This window comes from Bos taurus, chromosome 6, assembly GCF_002263795.3.
Source record: "Bos taurus isolate L1 Dominette 01449 registration number 42190680 breed Hereford chromosome 6, ARS-UCD2.0, whole genome shotgun sequence".
In the NCBI taxonomy this organism is placed as follows: domain Eukaryota; kingdom Metazoa; phylum Chordata; class Mammalia; order Artiodactyla; family Bovidae; genus Bos; species Bos taurus.
The window spans coordinates 80,932,325-80,949,872 of record NC_037333.1 but is presented as its reverse complement, the minus strand read 5'-3'; the positions used below and the strand labels follow the sequence as shown (position 1 = coordinate 80,949,872).

Here is a 17,548-nt window from a genome sequence, read left to right as displayed (position 1 = left end):
GAACTGAAATTAAAGTTCTCCAGTGAAGTACTCATTCCTTCTCCCAACACCTAAATATAATTAGAAATCAAATTCACTAAAGATAAAAGATATATGTCTTATCTGGCAGTACATTGGACATTGTCACCTTTCTCTGTAAACAAGCACCATGTTAGATGCACTCTAATAAGTCATTTATGAGAAAAATAAGCACACAATTAGCAATACTAAAATAGAGTCTGCAAAATAGTGTATCTTTTAGAAATTGTATTTTTAAATTTTACATATCTATTTCTGCTCAGGGCAAGTGGTGGATGGGTGGAAAACACATGTACCATCTTTGAGTTCTAGAAAATAGCATTCTGTATAACTAGCACTCCTCGGATATGTGGGATTTTTTTTTTCTCTAAAATCATATTTGCATTAATATCAAATCTGTTAGTTTCTGAATCTTTTTCTCATTTCTGATTCTAAGTTTTGCCGTTATTAGTAATTCATATGTTGTCTTCTTTTTATTTTATCTATATATGTGATCCAAGGACCAAGAGACCAGCTATACAATTATCAAATCTAAAGAGACATCTATAACTGCAGAGGGCTTGAAACCAGCTTCAGTGTATGTCTTCCAAATTCGAGCACGCACGGCAGCAGGCTATGGTGTCTTCAGTCGAAGATTTGAGTTTGAAACCATCCCAGTGTGTAAGTCATTTTAATTACTGTCAACTCATGTCTCTCTAATGGTTACCAGAAAAGAGTCAGTGGATCAATACTCTCCCTGGGCATTCTGTCAGTCTCCCGCTTCTCCTCTGTCTCCCAGGCATGACCCCTTCAGGTAGGAAGCATCTGTCATGCTATTATGGTAGGTGAGCGGGTTAACACACGTTGGTCCCCACTCCTCATTGCATTTGGTCTACAGGGAGATGAAACATCAGGAGATGCTTAAGAACTGTTTAAACCTTGCTTTTAAAGACTCTTTCCATTGCTGCCATACTTTATTGAATTATTGCCATTTACTTTTTACTTGTTTTATTGAACTACCCTACTAAGCTTAGTCTTTCTATGAAAATTCCACAGAGAACTTTCATTAGTATTGAGTTTGGCAAGAAAATGGTGCTTTCAGGAACCAACTTGATTGTTTAAAAAAATCAAAATCAAAATCTCTGGCAGCAACTCTGAGTGCAGGTCTGGAAATATTTCTGTAAAAACCTTTCTTGTGCCTTTTTTTCCCCATAAAATAGTAAAAATAGCAGAAAGCTTTTTCTTTAAAGTCAAGTAAATATTTAGATTTACTTGTACTAAAGCACACATTAAAAGCAGACTTAGCAGAAGGCAATAATTTGTTATATTTATAGATGAAAGAAAAGACACTACTAAAGTCTTGTTAGGAAGAAAATAACAAGTAGTGTGAAATGTCAAATATGTGTAAATGTATATGTTTGAACATATATAATACATATATATATATATTTTTTTAAAGTCAAGTTATGTAAGAATTAGTGATTGTAAAAAGAAGAATATAAGACACATATTTCCTTCCTCTGAATACCAACGTAATGAGAACATAGTTATCAGATTTACTTTGAAATGATTTTTTTTTCATTTCATCTGTAATTTAATTCCCTATTGCCATGTAATATATTTACAGGTTCTTGATATTGAGACTCAGACACCTTGGAGAGGAGGGAGTAACCATAATTCTTTCTGCCACACCCAGAGAGAAGCTTTTTCTCCAACCACAAGAAAATAAGGAGTAGGAAAAAAAAAGATTCTATAAGAAACAGAGAGTAGACTCTTTTCGAATGTTAAGGGTATTGAAGGTGCCATGTAAAGTAGCACAATACACAGAGTGTAAGTTGCAGCCTAGTACAATTCAGCAGTGGAAAAGCCAGAAGGAAGGAAGCAACACAACACATGAAGCTACAGAGAGAAATGATATGGTCACAAAACGTGAAAATAAAGACCTGATGGCAGAAAGGGAAATGATGATTAGAAGAATTATTAAATTTCAATTTTTGTAAACCTATATAATACAAATCTTAAGAAAATGAAGATATACTTCTGCTTAAAGCATGTTTAACTGAATTATCTAGAAAATAACTTTTATTACTTTAACAGTAACTTTCTAAATATTGCTTCACTTGATTTTATATAATTAGGGTGCCATTGTGGAAAAAAGATAAATTATTTTATTTCCTTTCAAGGACAGTCCCTTGTCTGAAGTTTAACTGACCTATTGAAATTTAAACATTTGATACTGTTTAGAAAAGTTTTTAAATATGTTTGATATGAATAAAGGTAATTAGGAAATTTCCATAATATTGGCAATGAATTAATTATTTACTCTTGTACCTTGAACACTGATCTGGATTTATGACGAAATGTGTGTTACATACTCTCAGTTCAGTTCAGTTCAGTTCAGCCACTCGGTCGTGTCTGACTCTTTCAGTTCAGTTCAGTTGCTCAGTCGCGTCCGATTCTAAGCGACCCCATGAATCGCAACATGCCAGGCCTCCCTGTCCATCACCAACTCCCGGAGTTCAATCAGACTCACGTCCATCGAGTCAGTGATGCCATCCAGCCATCTTATCCTCTGTCGTCCCCTTCTCCTCCTGCCCCCAATCCCTCCCAGCATCAGAGTCTTTTCCAATGAGTCAACTCTTCGCATGAGATGGCCAAAATACTGGAGTTTCAGCTTTAGCATCATTCCTTCCAAAGAAATCACAGGGCTGATCTCCTTCAGAACGGACTGGTTGGATCTCCTTGCAGTCCAAGGGACTCTCAAGAGTCTTCTCCAACACCACAGTTCAAAAGCATCAATTTTTCGGCGCTTAGCCTTCATTCGACCCCATGAATCACAGCACGCCAGGCCTCCCTGTCCATCACCAACTCCTGGAGTTTACCCAAACTCATGTCCATCGAGTCGGTGACTCTGGCCACCCTCAAAGGCCTTGTTTCTATTTATGCTTATGTGGTTTACCAACTCTGGGAACAAAGCCGTAGGGTACATTGTGTTTCACACTATGCTCTAGTGCTCAGACAACTCTACAAATGAAAAGTGTCGCTTTAAAAAATTACAGAATTATACTTAGTTTTAAGAGATTGGCATGTTCAGCAATTAGTTTTTCTTTAGACTATTTGATAAACTCCTCCCTCCTTTTTTTTGTATAGTAGTTTCCAGGATGCCAATACCCATCAATCTGATCACTGAGACAAACAATATGAGGTCATTTTCCATATAGTTTTACAGAGTCTCACCTGAAATTGTCTTCTTTTAAATTTTTCCTACGTAATTTCTAGAGGGAAAGAAATGTCACATGAATGTTTTTATTACAAAATCAGATTTTAGTGTTTTTATTACTAGATAATGAAACTCTTTTAGGGATGTATTCTGTACTCCCTCTTAACTTTAGTGTGGAATTTTATTTTTACTTGAGTATGTATACATGTATATGCAAGCATTTTAAGAATGAATTTTTCTTTTTTTTTTTTAATTTTATTTTATTTTATTTTTTTTTTATTCTTCCAATTTTATTTTATTTTTAAACTTTACATAATTGTATTAGTTTTGCCAAATATCAAAATGAATCCGCCACAGGTATACATGTGTTCCCCATCCCGAACCCTCCTCCCTCCTCCCTCCCCATACCATCCCTCTGGGCCGTCCCAGCGCACCAGCCCCAAGCATCCAGCATCATGCATCGAACCTGGACTGGCAACTCGTTTCCTACATGATATTTTACATGTTTCATTGCCATTCTCCCAAATCTTCCCACCCTCTCCCTCTCCCACAGAGTCCATAAGACTGTTCTATACATCAGTGTTTCTTTTGCTGTCTCGTACACCGGGTTATTGTTACCATCTTTCTAAATTCCATATATATGCGTTAGTATACTGTATTTATGTTTTTCCTTCTGGCTTACTTCACTCTGTATAATAGGCTCCAGTTTCATCCACCTCATTAGAACTGATTCAAATGTATTCTTTTTAATGGCTGAGTAATACTCCATTGTGTATATGTACCACAGCTTTCTTATCCATTCATCTGCTGATGGACATCTAGGTTGCTTCCATGTCTTGGCTATTATAAACAGTGCTGCGATGAACATTGGGGTACACGTGTCTCTTTCCCTTCTGGTTTCCTCAGTGAAGAATGAATTTTTCTTTGTATCAAGTATCTGTTACATACCAATCCCCTTTGGCCTTCATGTAGAAAGCTGTATACAATACAGCAAGAATGTGTTGAGCCTCTATTATATGTTGGCTTTGCTAGACCCTAGAGAAATTGACATGAGTAATACATGAAACTTCTCCCCAGGGGATAAAAGCACAGTCTAATTCTGAAAATTAGAATGTTTATGTCAAGAACCATTTTAGAATAGTGTGAGTGTGTTCAATCACTCATTCATGTCCCACTCTTTGCAACACCATGGACTGTAGCCCACCAGGCTCCTCTGTCCGATTCCAATTGCTTGAAATTTTCCAGGCAAGAATACTGGAGCAGGCTGCCATTTACTACTCCGGGGGATCTTCCCAACCCAGGGATCAAACCTGCATCTCTTTGCTCATTGGCAAGCCATTCTTTATGACTAGTGCCACCTGGGAAGCTTGTCAGATAATAGTTTTGTTCATTATTTTTAAATTTGTTATTAACTCCCTACACATCAAAAGATACAGTTAAAATAAAACTTCATTTCGACTTCTATAGCATTTGTGTTATATGCCATTCATTTGACAACTATTTGTATAATATTTTGTGAAAATGCTTCAGTTGTTTTAATGAGGAATTATTTACTTGATATTATAATTTAATTCTTCACATACTACTGTATTATTTCTAAAACAGTCTTCAAATACAACATCGCAGGATTTATGGTATCTTCCCTGGTGTCGCAAACAGTTAAGAATCTGCCTGCAGTGTAGGAGACCTGGATTCAATTTCTGAATCAGGAAGATCCCCTGGAGAAGGGAATGGCAACCCATTCCAGTATTCTTGCTTGGAGAATTTCATGGAGAGAAGCCTGGTGGGCTATAGTCCAGGGGGAGCAAAGTGTCAGACACAATTGAGTGACTTCCACCCATCAGTTCAGTTCAGTTCAGTCGCTCAGTCGTGTCCAACTCCTTGTGACCCCAGGAACTGCAGCACGCCAGGCCTCCCTGTCCATTACCAACTCCCAGAGTTCAGTCAAACTCACGGCCATCGAGTCAGTGATGCATTCAGCCATCTCATCCTCTCTCGTCCCCTTCTGCTCCTGGCCCCAATCCCTCCCTGCATCAGAGTCTTTTCCAATGAGTCAACTCTTTGCATGAGGTAGCCAAAGTATTGGAGTTTCAGCTTCAGCATCAGTCCTTCCAGTGAACAACCAGGACTGATCTCCTTTAGGGTGGACTGGTTGGATCTCCTTGCTGTCCAAGGGACTCTCAAGAGTCTTCTCCAACACCACAGTACAAAAGCAACAATTCTTCAGCGCTCAGCTTTCTTCACAGTCCAACTCTCACATCCATATGTGACCACTGGAAAAACCATAGCCTTGACTAGACAGACCTTTGTTGGCAAAGTAATATCTCTGCTTTTCAGTATGCTATCTAGGTTGGTCATAACTTTCCTTCCAAGGAGTAAGCGTCTTTTAATTTCATGGCTGCAGTCACCATCTGCAGTGATTTTGCAGCCCAGAAAAATAAAGTCTGACACTGTTTCCACTGTTTTCCCATCTATTTGCCATGAAGTGATGTGACCAGATGACATGATATTATTTTTCTGAATGTTGAGCTTTAAGCCAACTTTTTCACTCTCCACTTTCACCTTCATCAAGAGGCTTTTTAGTTCCTCTTCACTTTCTGCCATAAGGGTGGTGTCATCTGCATATCTGAGGTTATTGATATTTCTCCCGGCAATCTTGATTCCAGCTTGTGCTTCCTCCACCCCAGAGTTTCTCATGATGTACTCTGCATATAAGTTAAATAAGCAGGGTGACAATATACAGCCTTGATGTACTCCTTTTCCTATTTGGAACCAGTCTGTTGTTCCATGTCCAGTTCTAACTGTTGCTTCTTGACCTGCATACAGGTTTCTCAAGAGGCAGGTCAGGTGGTCTGGGATTCCCATCTCTTTCAGAATTTTCCACAGTTTATTGTCATCCACACAGTCAAAGGCTTTGGCATAGTCAATAAAGCAGAAATATATGTTTTTCTGGAACTCTCTTTCTTTTTCCATGATCCAGCAGATGTTGGCAATTTGATCTCTGGTTCCTCTGCCTTTTCTACAACCAGCTAGAACATCTGGAAGTTTGTGGTTCGCATATTGCTGAAGCCTGGCTTGGAGAATTTTGAGCATTACTTTACTAGCATGTGAGATAAGTGCAATTGTGCAGTAGTTTGATCATTCTTTGGCATTGCCTTTCTTTGGGATGGGAATGAAAACTGACCTTTTCCAGTCCTGTGGCCACTGCTGAGTTTTCCAAATTTGCCGGCATATTGCAAAGGAGAAAAGGAAAGATATAAGCATCTGAATGCAGAGTTTGAAAGAATAACAAGGAGAGATAAGAAAGCCTTCCTCAGCAATCAATGCAAAGAAATAGAGGAAAACAACAGAATGGGAAAGACTAGATATCTCTTCAAGAAAATTAGAGATGCCAAGGAAACATTTCATGCAAAGATGGGTTCGATAAAGGACAGAAATGGTATGGACCTAACAGAAGCAGAAGATATTAAGAAGAGATGGCAAGAATACACAGAAGAACTGTACAAAAAAGATCTTCACGACCCATATAATCATGATGGTGTCATCACTGACCTAGAGCCAGACATCCTGGAATGTGAAGTCAAGTGGGCCTTAGAAAGCATTACTATGAACAAAACTAGTGGAGGTGATGGAATTCCAGTTGAGCTATTTCAAATCCTGACTTCCATACATATGTATAGTAAATGTTGGACCTGTTTTCAGACTCAGTTTAAATTAATAATATCAGTAATTTTAAGTATAAGAATTTGTTGTCCCCAAGAGAAATTATCTGTTTAGGCTTGTAGGTAGTGGAGAAGCAGCCTGTAAGTAAATGAAATTTTCCCTCTGAAGCAAGATATATATATTTTTTAACTTTACAATAATGTATTGGTTTTGCCATATATCAACATGAATCTGCCACAGGTATATGGGGCTGGTGCACTGGGACGACCCTGAAGGAAGATCTTTAGAGGTCAGTGTCTTGGAAGAGACAGGAAGAATTATAACAGTGGAGTTACGTAAAGCAACAGAAGGATATGGAGTTATATTTAATCATGGAATTCAAACTTGATCAGGCTCTTTTATGTATAAAGTTTAACATTTCTAAAATGTGGGAGGTGGGAACGGATTAGTCTACAGAAAATAAGGAGGTAGACTCATTACGAGCATGACTTTGTAAGGAAGTTAAAGAGAGCTCTTTAACACTTTGCAAAGTTATAATATAACTAGGATATTGGAATTGATGAAGTCTTACATTTCCTTGTACTCCTTTGTATGTGAGTGTGCAGACATGTGTGTATTAAGTTATGTATAATCTGGTCACTTGTGAGGGTTTGTGTAGCTACCATCACAGTCAAGATATCGAATAGTATCAACCTCACAAGGATCTCTCTTGTTGCCCTTTTATAACCACAACCACGGCCTTCAGGAACAACTCTTGCCCAATAACTAATCTCTGGCAACCACTAATTTCTTTAAAAAGAATGTATTTATTTACTTGGTGGCACCAGGTCTTAGGTGTGCCATAAGATCTTCATTGCATCATGAGAAATCTTTCATTGCAGTGCATGGCTGCTTTAGTTGTAGCACCACAAGCTTCACTGCCCTGCAGCATGTGGGATCTTAGTTCCCCAGCCAGAGATCAAACCAACTTCCCCTTCATTGCCAGGCAGATTCTTAACCACTGGACCATCAGAGAAGTCCCAGAGACATAAATTTCTAAATATACATTTCTAAAATTTTGACATTTTAAAAATGTTTGAAAATGGAATCATACAGTACATTCCCTTTGAGTTTGGACTTTTTTCTCATTCAGTCTAATTCCCTGTAGATTCACCCAGGTTGTGCATATGAAGTCTGTTCCTTTTCATTGTTGAGCAGTACCATGATATTCATTGGGAGGACTGATGGTGAATCTGAAACTCCAATAATTTGGTCATCTGATGGGAAGAACTGACTCCTTGGAAAAGACTCTGATCCTAGGAAAGATTGAAGGCAGGAAGAGAAGGGGATTACAGAAGATGAGATGATTGGATGATATCACGGACTCGATGGACATGAATTTCAGCAAGCTCCAGGGGTTGATGATGGGCAAGGAAGCCTGGTATGCTGTACTCCATGGGCTCGAAAAGAGTCAGACACAGCTGAGTCACACACTCATATTTATCATGGCATCAGTTCAGCTGAACTGAACTGATGCCATGATAAATATGTACCATAGTTTCTTTAAACATTCACCTATTGAAAGATATCTGGGCTGATACCAGTTTTTGCTATTAACATTAACAGTTTTGCTATTAACATAAAAATGCTATGAACATTCATGTATATATTTTTGTCTCAACCTAAATGTTAATTCCCCTGGGATAACTATCTAAGAGTACAGTTACTGGAGTTGTATGGTAATTGCACGTTTATTTTCGTAAGAAACTGCCAAACTTTTTTCCTTAGTGGCTGTACCATTTTACATGCCCACCACCAATGTATGAGTGATCAATTTCTCCACATTATTATCAACATTTTATAATGTCACTGTTTTATTTTGTCATTTTGGACAGGTGGGTAGCAATATCTCATTGTTGATTTAATTGAAATCTGTAACAGCCAATGATGGTCCAAATCTTTTCTTGTGCTTATTTGTCTGCCATGATGCTTTAAATTTCCCTACTAATTCCTGTGTACTCACTACAAATCAAAAGTTATAACTTTGATCAGCTTATCCTGATCAAGAAAGTTAATAGGTATATGTTTATGTGTGAGAAAATCCTAAATTCTCAGCCTGGCCTTAGAAAACCCTTGTAATCTGTCTCTAACAAATCTCCTTAGCCTCAGTGATTAAACTCAGTGATTCATATATGTCTCAATTTATCTAGAGAATATTTATGTAATATGGATTTGCAACCAGAAGTGAGGAAGCAAAATAAGAGAACACAACACAATTTCTCAATAGTTGCTATCTTAGTTTCCAGAGATGATGCAGATATATAATAATTAGCAAAAGGAAGCATTATTATTTACTAAAGAACATTAATTTTCATAATTAGCATCCTTTTAATAGTAATATGTTTCATTGCTGCAAAATTTGCTTTTAAGCATTCCCAAAATATACCTCCACTATTTTTCAAGAACTACATTATTAACCAACCAGTTCTTAATAAATATATATAAGAAAATAAGCAATATTAATGACTAAAATTCATATCTTTAAATACTAAAATTTTAACAGTATGTAAAAGGATAATCATAAATCATACTGTGCTTACCATTTTTTGACCACTGATAGAGAATGAACAATTATGAAGGCATTGACAGTATCCTATAAATTCTATTTATTTTCAATTTAGTTGATGTTTGGGAATATTATTGATGCTGTCAGTCAAACAAAGAAATAAATAATAAAAGCCTTAAATTATCTCAAGAGTTAATTTGAGATAACTCAAATTAATTAATCAGTGCAAATTAAATAATCAATACTTTTAGCCCATCAAGAAACATGAAAAATACTTCAAGCTTTTAAAAAATAAATGTAAATATATTTTAAAAATTATTCCTCACAGCTATTTTGCTAAATTTTTCATTATATAAATAGATATGATTTCAGTGGGCAGTAAATATAAACAGGTAAATGTGAATGTTTGTGATTTGACGTTGCTTGCAAAGTGTTTTCACAAAATGTACTAATTTAAATAATTTTTAAAATTTTTGGCATGCCATTAATACTTGTTTTAATGCAAAATACTCTCCCATATTTTAGCACATTAAGTTAGACTTCTTGGAAATTGCTAAAAATGAAACATTTCATACTTCTCAGCACCCATTTTTTCCCTCAAAATTAATACTTTTGTTAGTCTGAAATTGTCCTGTTTTTATCTTTACTTCTGATTAATCACACCTATTTCTGCCAATAAAGTATCTCTCAGTGTCCCGAACTGGCACATTGAGACCAGAAGGATTTGTTAGAGTCAGATTAGGAGGGCTATTGAATGCCCTTCTAATATGACACTATTTTTCCATAGGCAGTGGGTGTCTATTAACATTTTGTTTCGAGAAACATGATCAAAGTGATATTTTTAGATGCTTCATGTGAGTACCTAGAAGTCAAAGGGAGCACTTAAAGGACCTATGAACCATACTCCAGCAAATCTGAATCAAAACACCTGTGAACCATACTACAGCAACTTTGATCAAATAGGTGAATAGTTAATGAAAAAAAAAGTAATACATGGGGAGAAACATAGAAGAGAAACAAAACATATTTGGTAATTAAGACTAAGTAGGAGTCAAGAAGGCAATGGCACCCCACTCCAGTACTCTTGCCTGGAAAATCCCATGGATGGAGCAGCCTGGTAGGCTGCAGTCCATGGGGTCACTAGAGTCGGGTACAACTGAGCGACTTCACTTTCACTTTTCACTTTCATGCATTGGAGAAGGAAATGGCAACCCACTCCAATGTTCTTGCCTGGAGAATCCCAGGGACGGGGGAGCCTGGTGGGCTGCAGTCTCTGGGGTCGCACAGAGTTGGACACGACTGAAGCAACTTAGCAGCAGTAGCAGCAGCAGGAATCAAGAAAAATTCAATTCTACTTAAATCAGAAAGAGACAAAACTAGCCTAGTTTGTTAGATTTATTTAGTTTGTTTATTTACATATGCTGTGCTTAATCACTCAGTCCTGTCCAACTCTTTAGGATCCCACAGTCTGTAGCCCACTAGGCTCCTCTGTCCATGGGGATTCTCCAGGCAAGAATACTGGAGTGGGTTTCCATGCCCTCCTCCCGGGGATCTCCTCAACCCAGGGACTGAACACAGGTCTCCCACACTGGAGGTGGATTCTCTACCGTTTGAGCCGCTAGGGAAGCCCTTTTATTTATATAATATTTTTAAATGCCTTTGAGGGTGGATGTGGTTTAAGAGTCAATTTTTATTTTTATTTATTTATTTTCAGTTATACTGTCTTCGTTGCTATGTGTACTTTTCTCTACTTACAGCAAGCGGAGGCTACCCTGTAGTTGCAGTAAGTACACTTCTCATTGGGGTGGCTTCTTTCGTTGCAAAGCATGGGCCTGAGGGCACATGAGCTTTAATAGCTGCAGCATATGGACTCAGTAGTTGCAGCTCCCAGGCTTTAGATCACAGGCTCAATAGTTGCAGCCAACAGGCTCTGTCACTCCATGGCACGTGGTATCCTTTCGGATCAGGGATTGAACCTGTGTCTTCTGCATTGATAGGTGGAGTCTTTACCACAGAGCCCCCCAGGGAAGCCCAAGAATCAGTTTTTTAAACATGTTTATTTTTATGTGAAAATAAAATCCAAATAAATGGAAACAGTTTTTTTTTTTTTTTAATAGAATGATCCTTTAATGAGAAATAAGAGTTGGAGATATAAATGTGGGACTCTTCAGCTTATTTTGTTCAGTCGCTCTGTCATATCTGACTCAACTTTTAGTTAACTGATGCCATGAGCAAAGAAATATCTATAAGAGACAGGAAGAAAAAGAGGTAAGATGGAAAGAGACAGAAAGAAAGAAGTAAGCAGGATAAAGAACCAGCATTCATGAAGAATTGTTCACACATAAAATATGGGAAGAGCATCAGTAGAACTGACAAAGCAGTGTTTCAGAGCGGGAGAAAGAGAAATCAGCTCATCTCATGTATAGAAACCAAGAGAAGGAGAGTTTTAAAGATGGAGTGTATGTTCAACAAGATCAAATACCTCATTATAGTGTATGGTAGGGTAAATAGGGGATTACCTGGTGGCTCAGATGGTAAAGAATATGCCTGCTATGTAGGAGACCTGGGTTTAATCCCTGGGTCCAGAAGATCCCCTGGAGAAGGAAATGGCAACCCACTCCAGTGTTCTTGCCTGGAGAATTCCATGGACAGAGGAGCCTGGTGGGCTGCATAGTTCATGGGGTCACAAAGATTCAGACATGACTGAGCGACTAACACTTTGACTTTCACTTTGTGAAGTAAATGGAGAGTTGCTCATTGCATTTGACAGATATCATATCATGCACAGAACTCAAAGGCAGAAGAAGAAAAGTTTCAGAAAAAAATTAATAATGTTGGTTCTTAGAAGAGGTTGTTTTTCAGTCACTAATTCATGTCCGACTCTTTGCGACGCCATGGATTGCAGTTTGCCTGGCTTCCCTGTCCTTCACCATCTCGCAGAACTTGCTCAGACTCATGTGTGTTAAATCAGTGAGGCTGGTTCTAAATGAGTCAATCAGGATGCTGAAAAATAGGAGAGAATAAGAATGATGGATAAAACAGGAGATAATATGTATATATTATATCTCCTGTTTAAGTAAGGCTGGCAATAGTTGAAGCACTATGCTAAGAGTTATTTCTAAGCAAAAAAAAAATATATATATATATAACGATCCCTGGAAATTATCCCTCTCTGGGGATTAATGAAATGAGACTTTACAAGGTTAAATAATTTGCCTTAATCCATATGTATAGTAAATGCTGGAGCTGTTTTCAGACTCAATTTAAATTAATAATATCAGTAAATTTAGGTATAAGAATTTGTTGTCCCCAAGAGAAATTATCTCATAGGCTTGTAGATAGCAAAGAAGCAGACTGTAAGGAAATGAAAATTTTCCCCCAGAGGGAGATTTTAAAGATCAGTGCCTTGGAAGAGACAGGAAAAATTCAAACAGTGGAGTTAGGTAAAGCAAAAGAAAGGTATGCTATTATATTTAACCATGGAATTCAGACTTGATCAGTCTTTTTTAATCTATAAAATTTAACATTTCTAAAATGTAGGAGGTGGGAATGGATTATTCTACTGAGAAAATGAGGAAGACTCATTATGAGCATGACTTTGTAAGGAAATTAAAAGAGAGGATCAAAAGCTTTGAAGTCCAAATGAAATAACATTGAGATTATTTGGACCAAGTCTTCATGGTTTTCTCTAGAAACAGTGCCACCTGCCTAAAGAAGATTTAAAGAACTGAGGAAGAAAAAAGTAATTTGAATTTGAAAATTAATAAAGCTAATCTTGGGGGAGGCTACTACCTATGATAGTGGGGTAGCTTTGCCCTACCACGTTTATACTGCTCACTGGTAATAAATTCTCTACCATGCATCTCAGTATCACGACAGGAAAAAGCAGGGTAAAGAGACTTTCTATTGCAACTGTTGTTATCCAAGAAAAGGGAGAGGAAGAGTACAGATTTAGATTGTAAATAATAGTTTTTCCCATCCATGAACCAGTTGTTGTCAATATTGGACTCTTGAAGACTCTAAAAGGGTGAAAATGTAGATCTGTGTAAGAAGGTTGTCAGAGAATCAGTCAATTCTGGTTGAAAGAATCAATGGAGAGGTGACAAGCCTCAAAGGGGAAACATATGAATGTCCAAAAATATTGGTAGGGCCAAGATCAGAGAGATTGTAAAAAAACAAAACAGGAAGTATAGTTGTTATTAGCTTTGGTGACTTAAAATTTGTTATCATGGAGGTGAACTTATCTAAGTTTACTCTGAATTTATCAAAATATAATGTCATTACCCAATAAGCATGCCAAATATCCCACTGAGGGTTTCTTGAGAACATTAATAAAATATATTTTGCTCTATAGGTTTCTTATTTTAATCAACTTAGTTTTAGTTATCAGCACAAAATAACAATTTATTTGCTTTATTTAGATGCAACTATCTGATTATGTCCATATTCCTCTTATTATGGTAATTATATTATTAAAATATAAAATATTTCATCTAAATACATGTATTAAAAAAGATTGTGTAAACAAACTTAATCTTAATTTAGACTTAAAATTCTAAATGATATTGATATTTTTGAAAATGTGGTCCCAATAATGGAGGTATATTTAGTGATAATATTCTCCTTGAAATATTGATTTTTAAAATTATATTGATAATAGTGATATCATATGAGGTCATAGCCACATCATTTTGGACATTTCAACTGATGTCTCTAATAAAAAGTCCTATCTAAGATAATGAGGTATTTTTTTCCTAGAGAACAGCCACATGCAATCTCTAAAAATATCAAATCTCATATACTTATTATCTCCTATTTAGGAGGTATTTGAAATTAAAGACTAAGTTCCAATTTTTTTCTTGCAAGCCTAAGATTGCTAAATGAATACTATGTGAACAATGACATTCATTTTTTATGATGACAAAGAAATAATCAGTGACTTAGTTGGTCTTCCAAATTTCCATTTGGAAAATAAATATTTTCTCCTAAAAATGTCTTTTCAATTACACATGGTTGAGAAGAGATATTAGGGGGAAATCTCAGCCAAATGTGGGTGAATTGCTTAAACTGTGCATTGATTACTGACTATTAAGCAGCTCTTATTTGAATGCATATGATCACTTTAACCACAGGCTCTATTTTCTCTGTCTCCTCTCAGCAGTTGCAGCATCCAGCGATCAAAGCCAGATTCCTATAATTGCTGTGTCTGTGACAGTGGGAGTCATTTTGTTGGCAGTGGTTATCGGCTTCCTCCTCAGTGGAAGGTAAGACAGGAAGCTGTGCTTCTGAACTTTTGCAGCTGATCTCTGCCTTACCTTGATCTGACTGTTTGACTGTTAATCACATCCCAAAACAAATCAGGCAAGTGATATATCATTAGATAGCCTCTATGTAGGATATATTTCTTAAGTTTTACCTTGTCCATGTGAGTGCTAACTTTTAAGCACACAATTTCTCTTTTCCAGGTATATTCTCTTCACACGAATAGTATTAACATGTTATTATTTATTAGGTTGTTAATATAACCATATCTTTTCCTGATATAGTTTATTTTAACCTGAGTTTTATTTTTTGCCTTTTAAAAGCATTTATCAATATATCCTCTCAAAGGTTTCAATTTTAGTGTTTAGGAAGGCCTGTGTCTGTGCTTATTTTTTGAGAAGAATAAGACTAATAATTCCAGTTTAGCCAGTGTTCTATCCTAATAGGGTGATAGATACGAAGTAGACACTCTGACAAACAGGCATTTTGAGAAATAACCACCCCATTTTTATGACTGCATTTAAATTCAGCTTCTGGATGATTTCAACCTGAATATGTCAATCAGAGTGTATATAGTGAATTTTATTGAATGTTTATATCAATATATACATTAATGTGTGCATTAAATATCTACATTTTTCACTTTGAACAAAGAGGCAAAGCCCCCAAAAAGAGCTCATGAGGAAGCTGTTTCCTGACATTGATCAAAGCATAATCAATCTTTCTAAAAAAATAAATAAAAGCATGAGTGTGTTCTATTCCTGCAACAAACATATTTCCATTTTTCATCCAGGCCACTGTTGGAAGGGATATTCAGTAATGAGAGCTGTCCATTTTAAAATGTTCTGATGTTAGACTATTACAGAAAACCTGATAAGTCTTCATGAAAGTATTAAACCTAAAGAAATATTTGAAAATATACGATTCAAAAAAAGTCAAGAAATCAATATTCATACTGATTTTGTACTATTTTACTCATTTACTTTTGACTCTTTGGCACCTATTCAACTGATAAATATATAGAATTAGGCATTTTCAGTATCCTGCATATTGTATTACGAAAAGAGTTATGACTACATCTTTAAATTATAGTCGAAACACTTTATTTTCATAAAATAAATTTGATAAAACATTGTTACTTCCTTTAAACATGCTTTTTCTTTCCCCAGAATTCTCTTTCTTCTAGTTCTTGTTCATTTAAGAGTGTTCAAAGTTTTCTTAAGAAATTGTTGCTTACTTTTACTATTAGAATAGCAGTGATTCACTTTCAGAATTGCTAGCTGGGAAGCAGTCTGTGTTCTATTGAGGACTGCCAGCCCTGCTCAAGCCAGAGCCTGGGTGGATTGTGCCCCAATGATCTATTCTCTCTGAAGTCACTTAGGGAGAATGCTCTACTTTTGTCTTTGCTTTCTGGAAGAGAAGCTAATTCCACCAGTCTTGTCATAAAAACTTTGCTCAGATTTTGATCAAGTAAGGTAATTGAATTGAGTAAATTGTAACTACTAAAACAACTATGATGATATAATCTGTCTTTTCTACCCGAAAGGGTGGTTGACTATCATACATTTGCAGGTTTGTGATATCAGTTATTTACTTGTGACTGAGATACTGGTTAGCCTCTTCCTTTCCAGTAGATCCAGAAGCGTTACTCATGTATAGGCACATGGAGATCATAAGAAGATATTATTTGTCTAGTCTACTGAATAAAAATGGAGGAAAGGGGCAAGGTCTAGAGACCAATATGTTTGTGTGTTTAAAGATTTATTAGAGAACAGGTAAAATATAAGAAGCATTTTACTGTAGACGTACAGTTTATCTATGTAACCTAAGTATTGTTAACGTGAATTTACTGATGACATTCAGCTAGGGATCCTCGCTGACCTATATATGAATCAAACACTGTCCCCCGCCCTCATTTTTTCCTTAATATATATAAAACTGACTTAAAAGCAATTCACTTTGTTACATCTGCAGCATTAGACAAAGTGAGAGAAGTTTCAGTATACCTACTGTTTGGTAACTGAAGAACAGTATAGCTTTAGTGTGCATGCACACAGGTACACAAATTCCACGTGCATCAGAAACTATCATACAAGAATAACTAAATTTTAGTGTCTAGAAATATCTAGTGTATTTCTCAGTTGAATTAAAATTATATCTACCCCTAGGAAAAGAAGCTTAATTTTCAGCATTATTAAACCCAACTCTTGATAATTTTGGATCTAGTATATTGCAAAAGTGTATTACTTTTTAAAAAATATCAGCAATTATAATTTGGACACTGTTCATTCATATTAATTCTTTTTAATTACACAGACTGTGATGTTGAGACTAGGAATTTTCAGGTTAAAGGAAAATACACTTTACTAAAAATTAATCTGAGATTTATATTTATTTACCAGCAAATTTTTGGCATGAAACTTTAATTACTTCATTTTGTTGGATGTGCAATCTTGAATTTCAAGGAGCATTTGACTTATGATAGAAATATCTCCGGCTATTTTATTTTGCTTTTCATGAACTTAAACAGACTTATTTAGAAGTTAAATGATACTAGTCTAATGGGACTTTTCCTATATCATTCAAGGCAATTTTTGTTGGGACTAAGAAAATCTTATCTACCTTGTAGTACCTGGAGTATATTGAATTAATGAAGTTTTGTCAAATAAAAGAAAAACTAAATTAAGAGATGTGGACAAAACCTAACAAAAATTTGGGGAATTATCTTTAAAGCACTAGCAAATTACTGAAAGTCTGTACTAGGAATGATCGAGGACACTGACATTGAATTATACATATTTCTCCTTGTGTTAAAATATGATTGATAAATACACAAAAATATAATAGCATTTAGACTCCAC

The 17,548-nt window shown here is 36.0% G+C and overlaps 1 protein-coding gene across 11 annotated transcripts in view; it reads left to right on the top strand.

The window, feature by feature from the left end:
• EPHA5 (EPH receptor A5) overlaps positions 1-17,548 on the top strand; it is a 408,104-nt gene that overhangs the window by 290,807 nt on the left and 99,749 nt on the right. For 7 of the 11 annotated variants that reach the window (XM_005208053.5, XM_010806168.4, XM_059887773.1 and 4 more), the window contains 2 exons: positions 519-678; positions 14,584-14,689. In XM_005208053.5, coding sequence (XP_005208110.1) covers positions 519-678; positions 14,584-14,689 — 266 coding nt within the window. Of the gene's footprint in view, positions 1-518; positions 679-11,139; positions 11,277-14,583; positions 14,690-17,548 lie in introns of those variants that run through there. The other 4 variants (XM_003586208.6, XM_002688311.6, XM_024993586.2 and 1 more) reach the window with 2 other exon arrangements.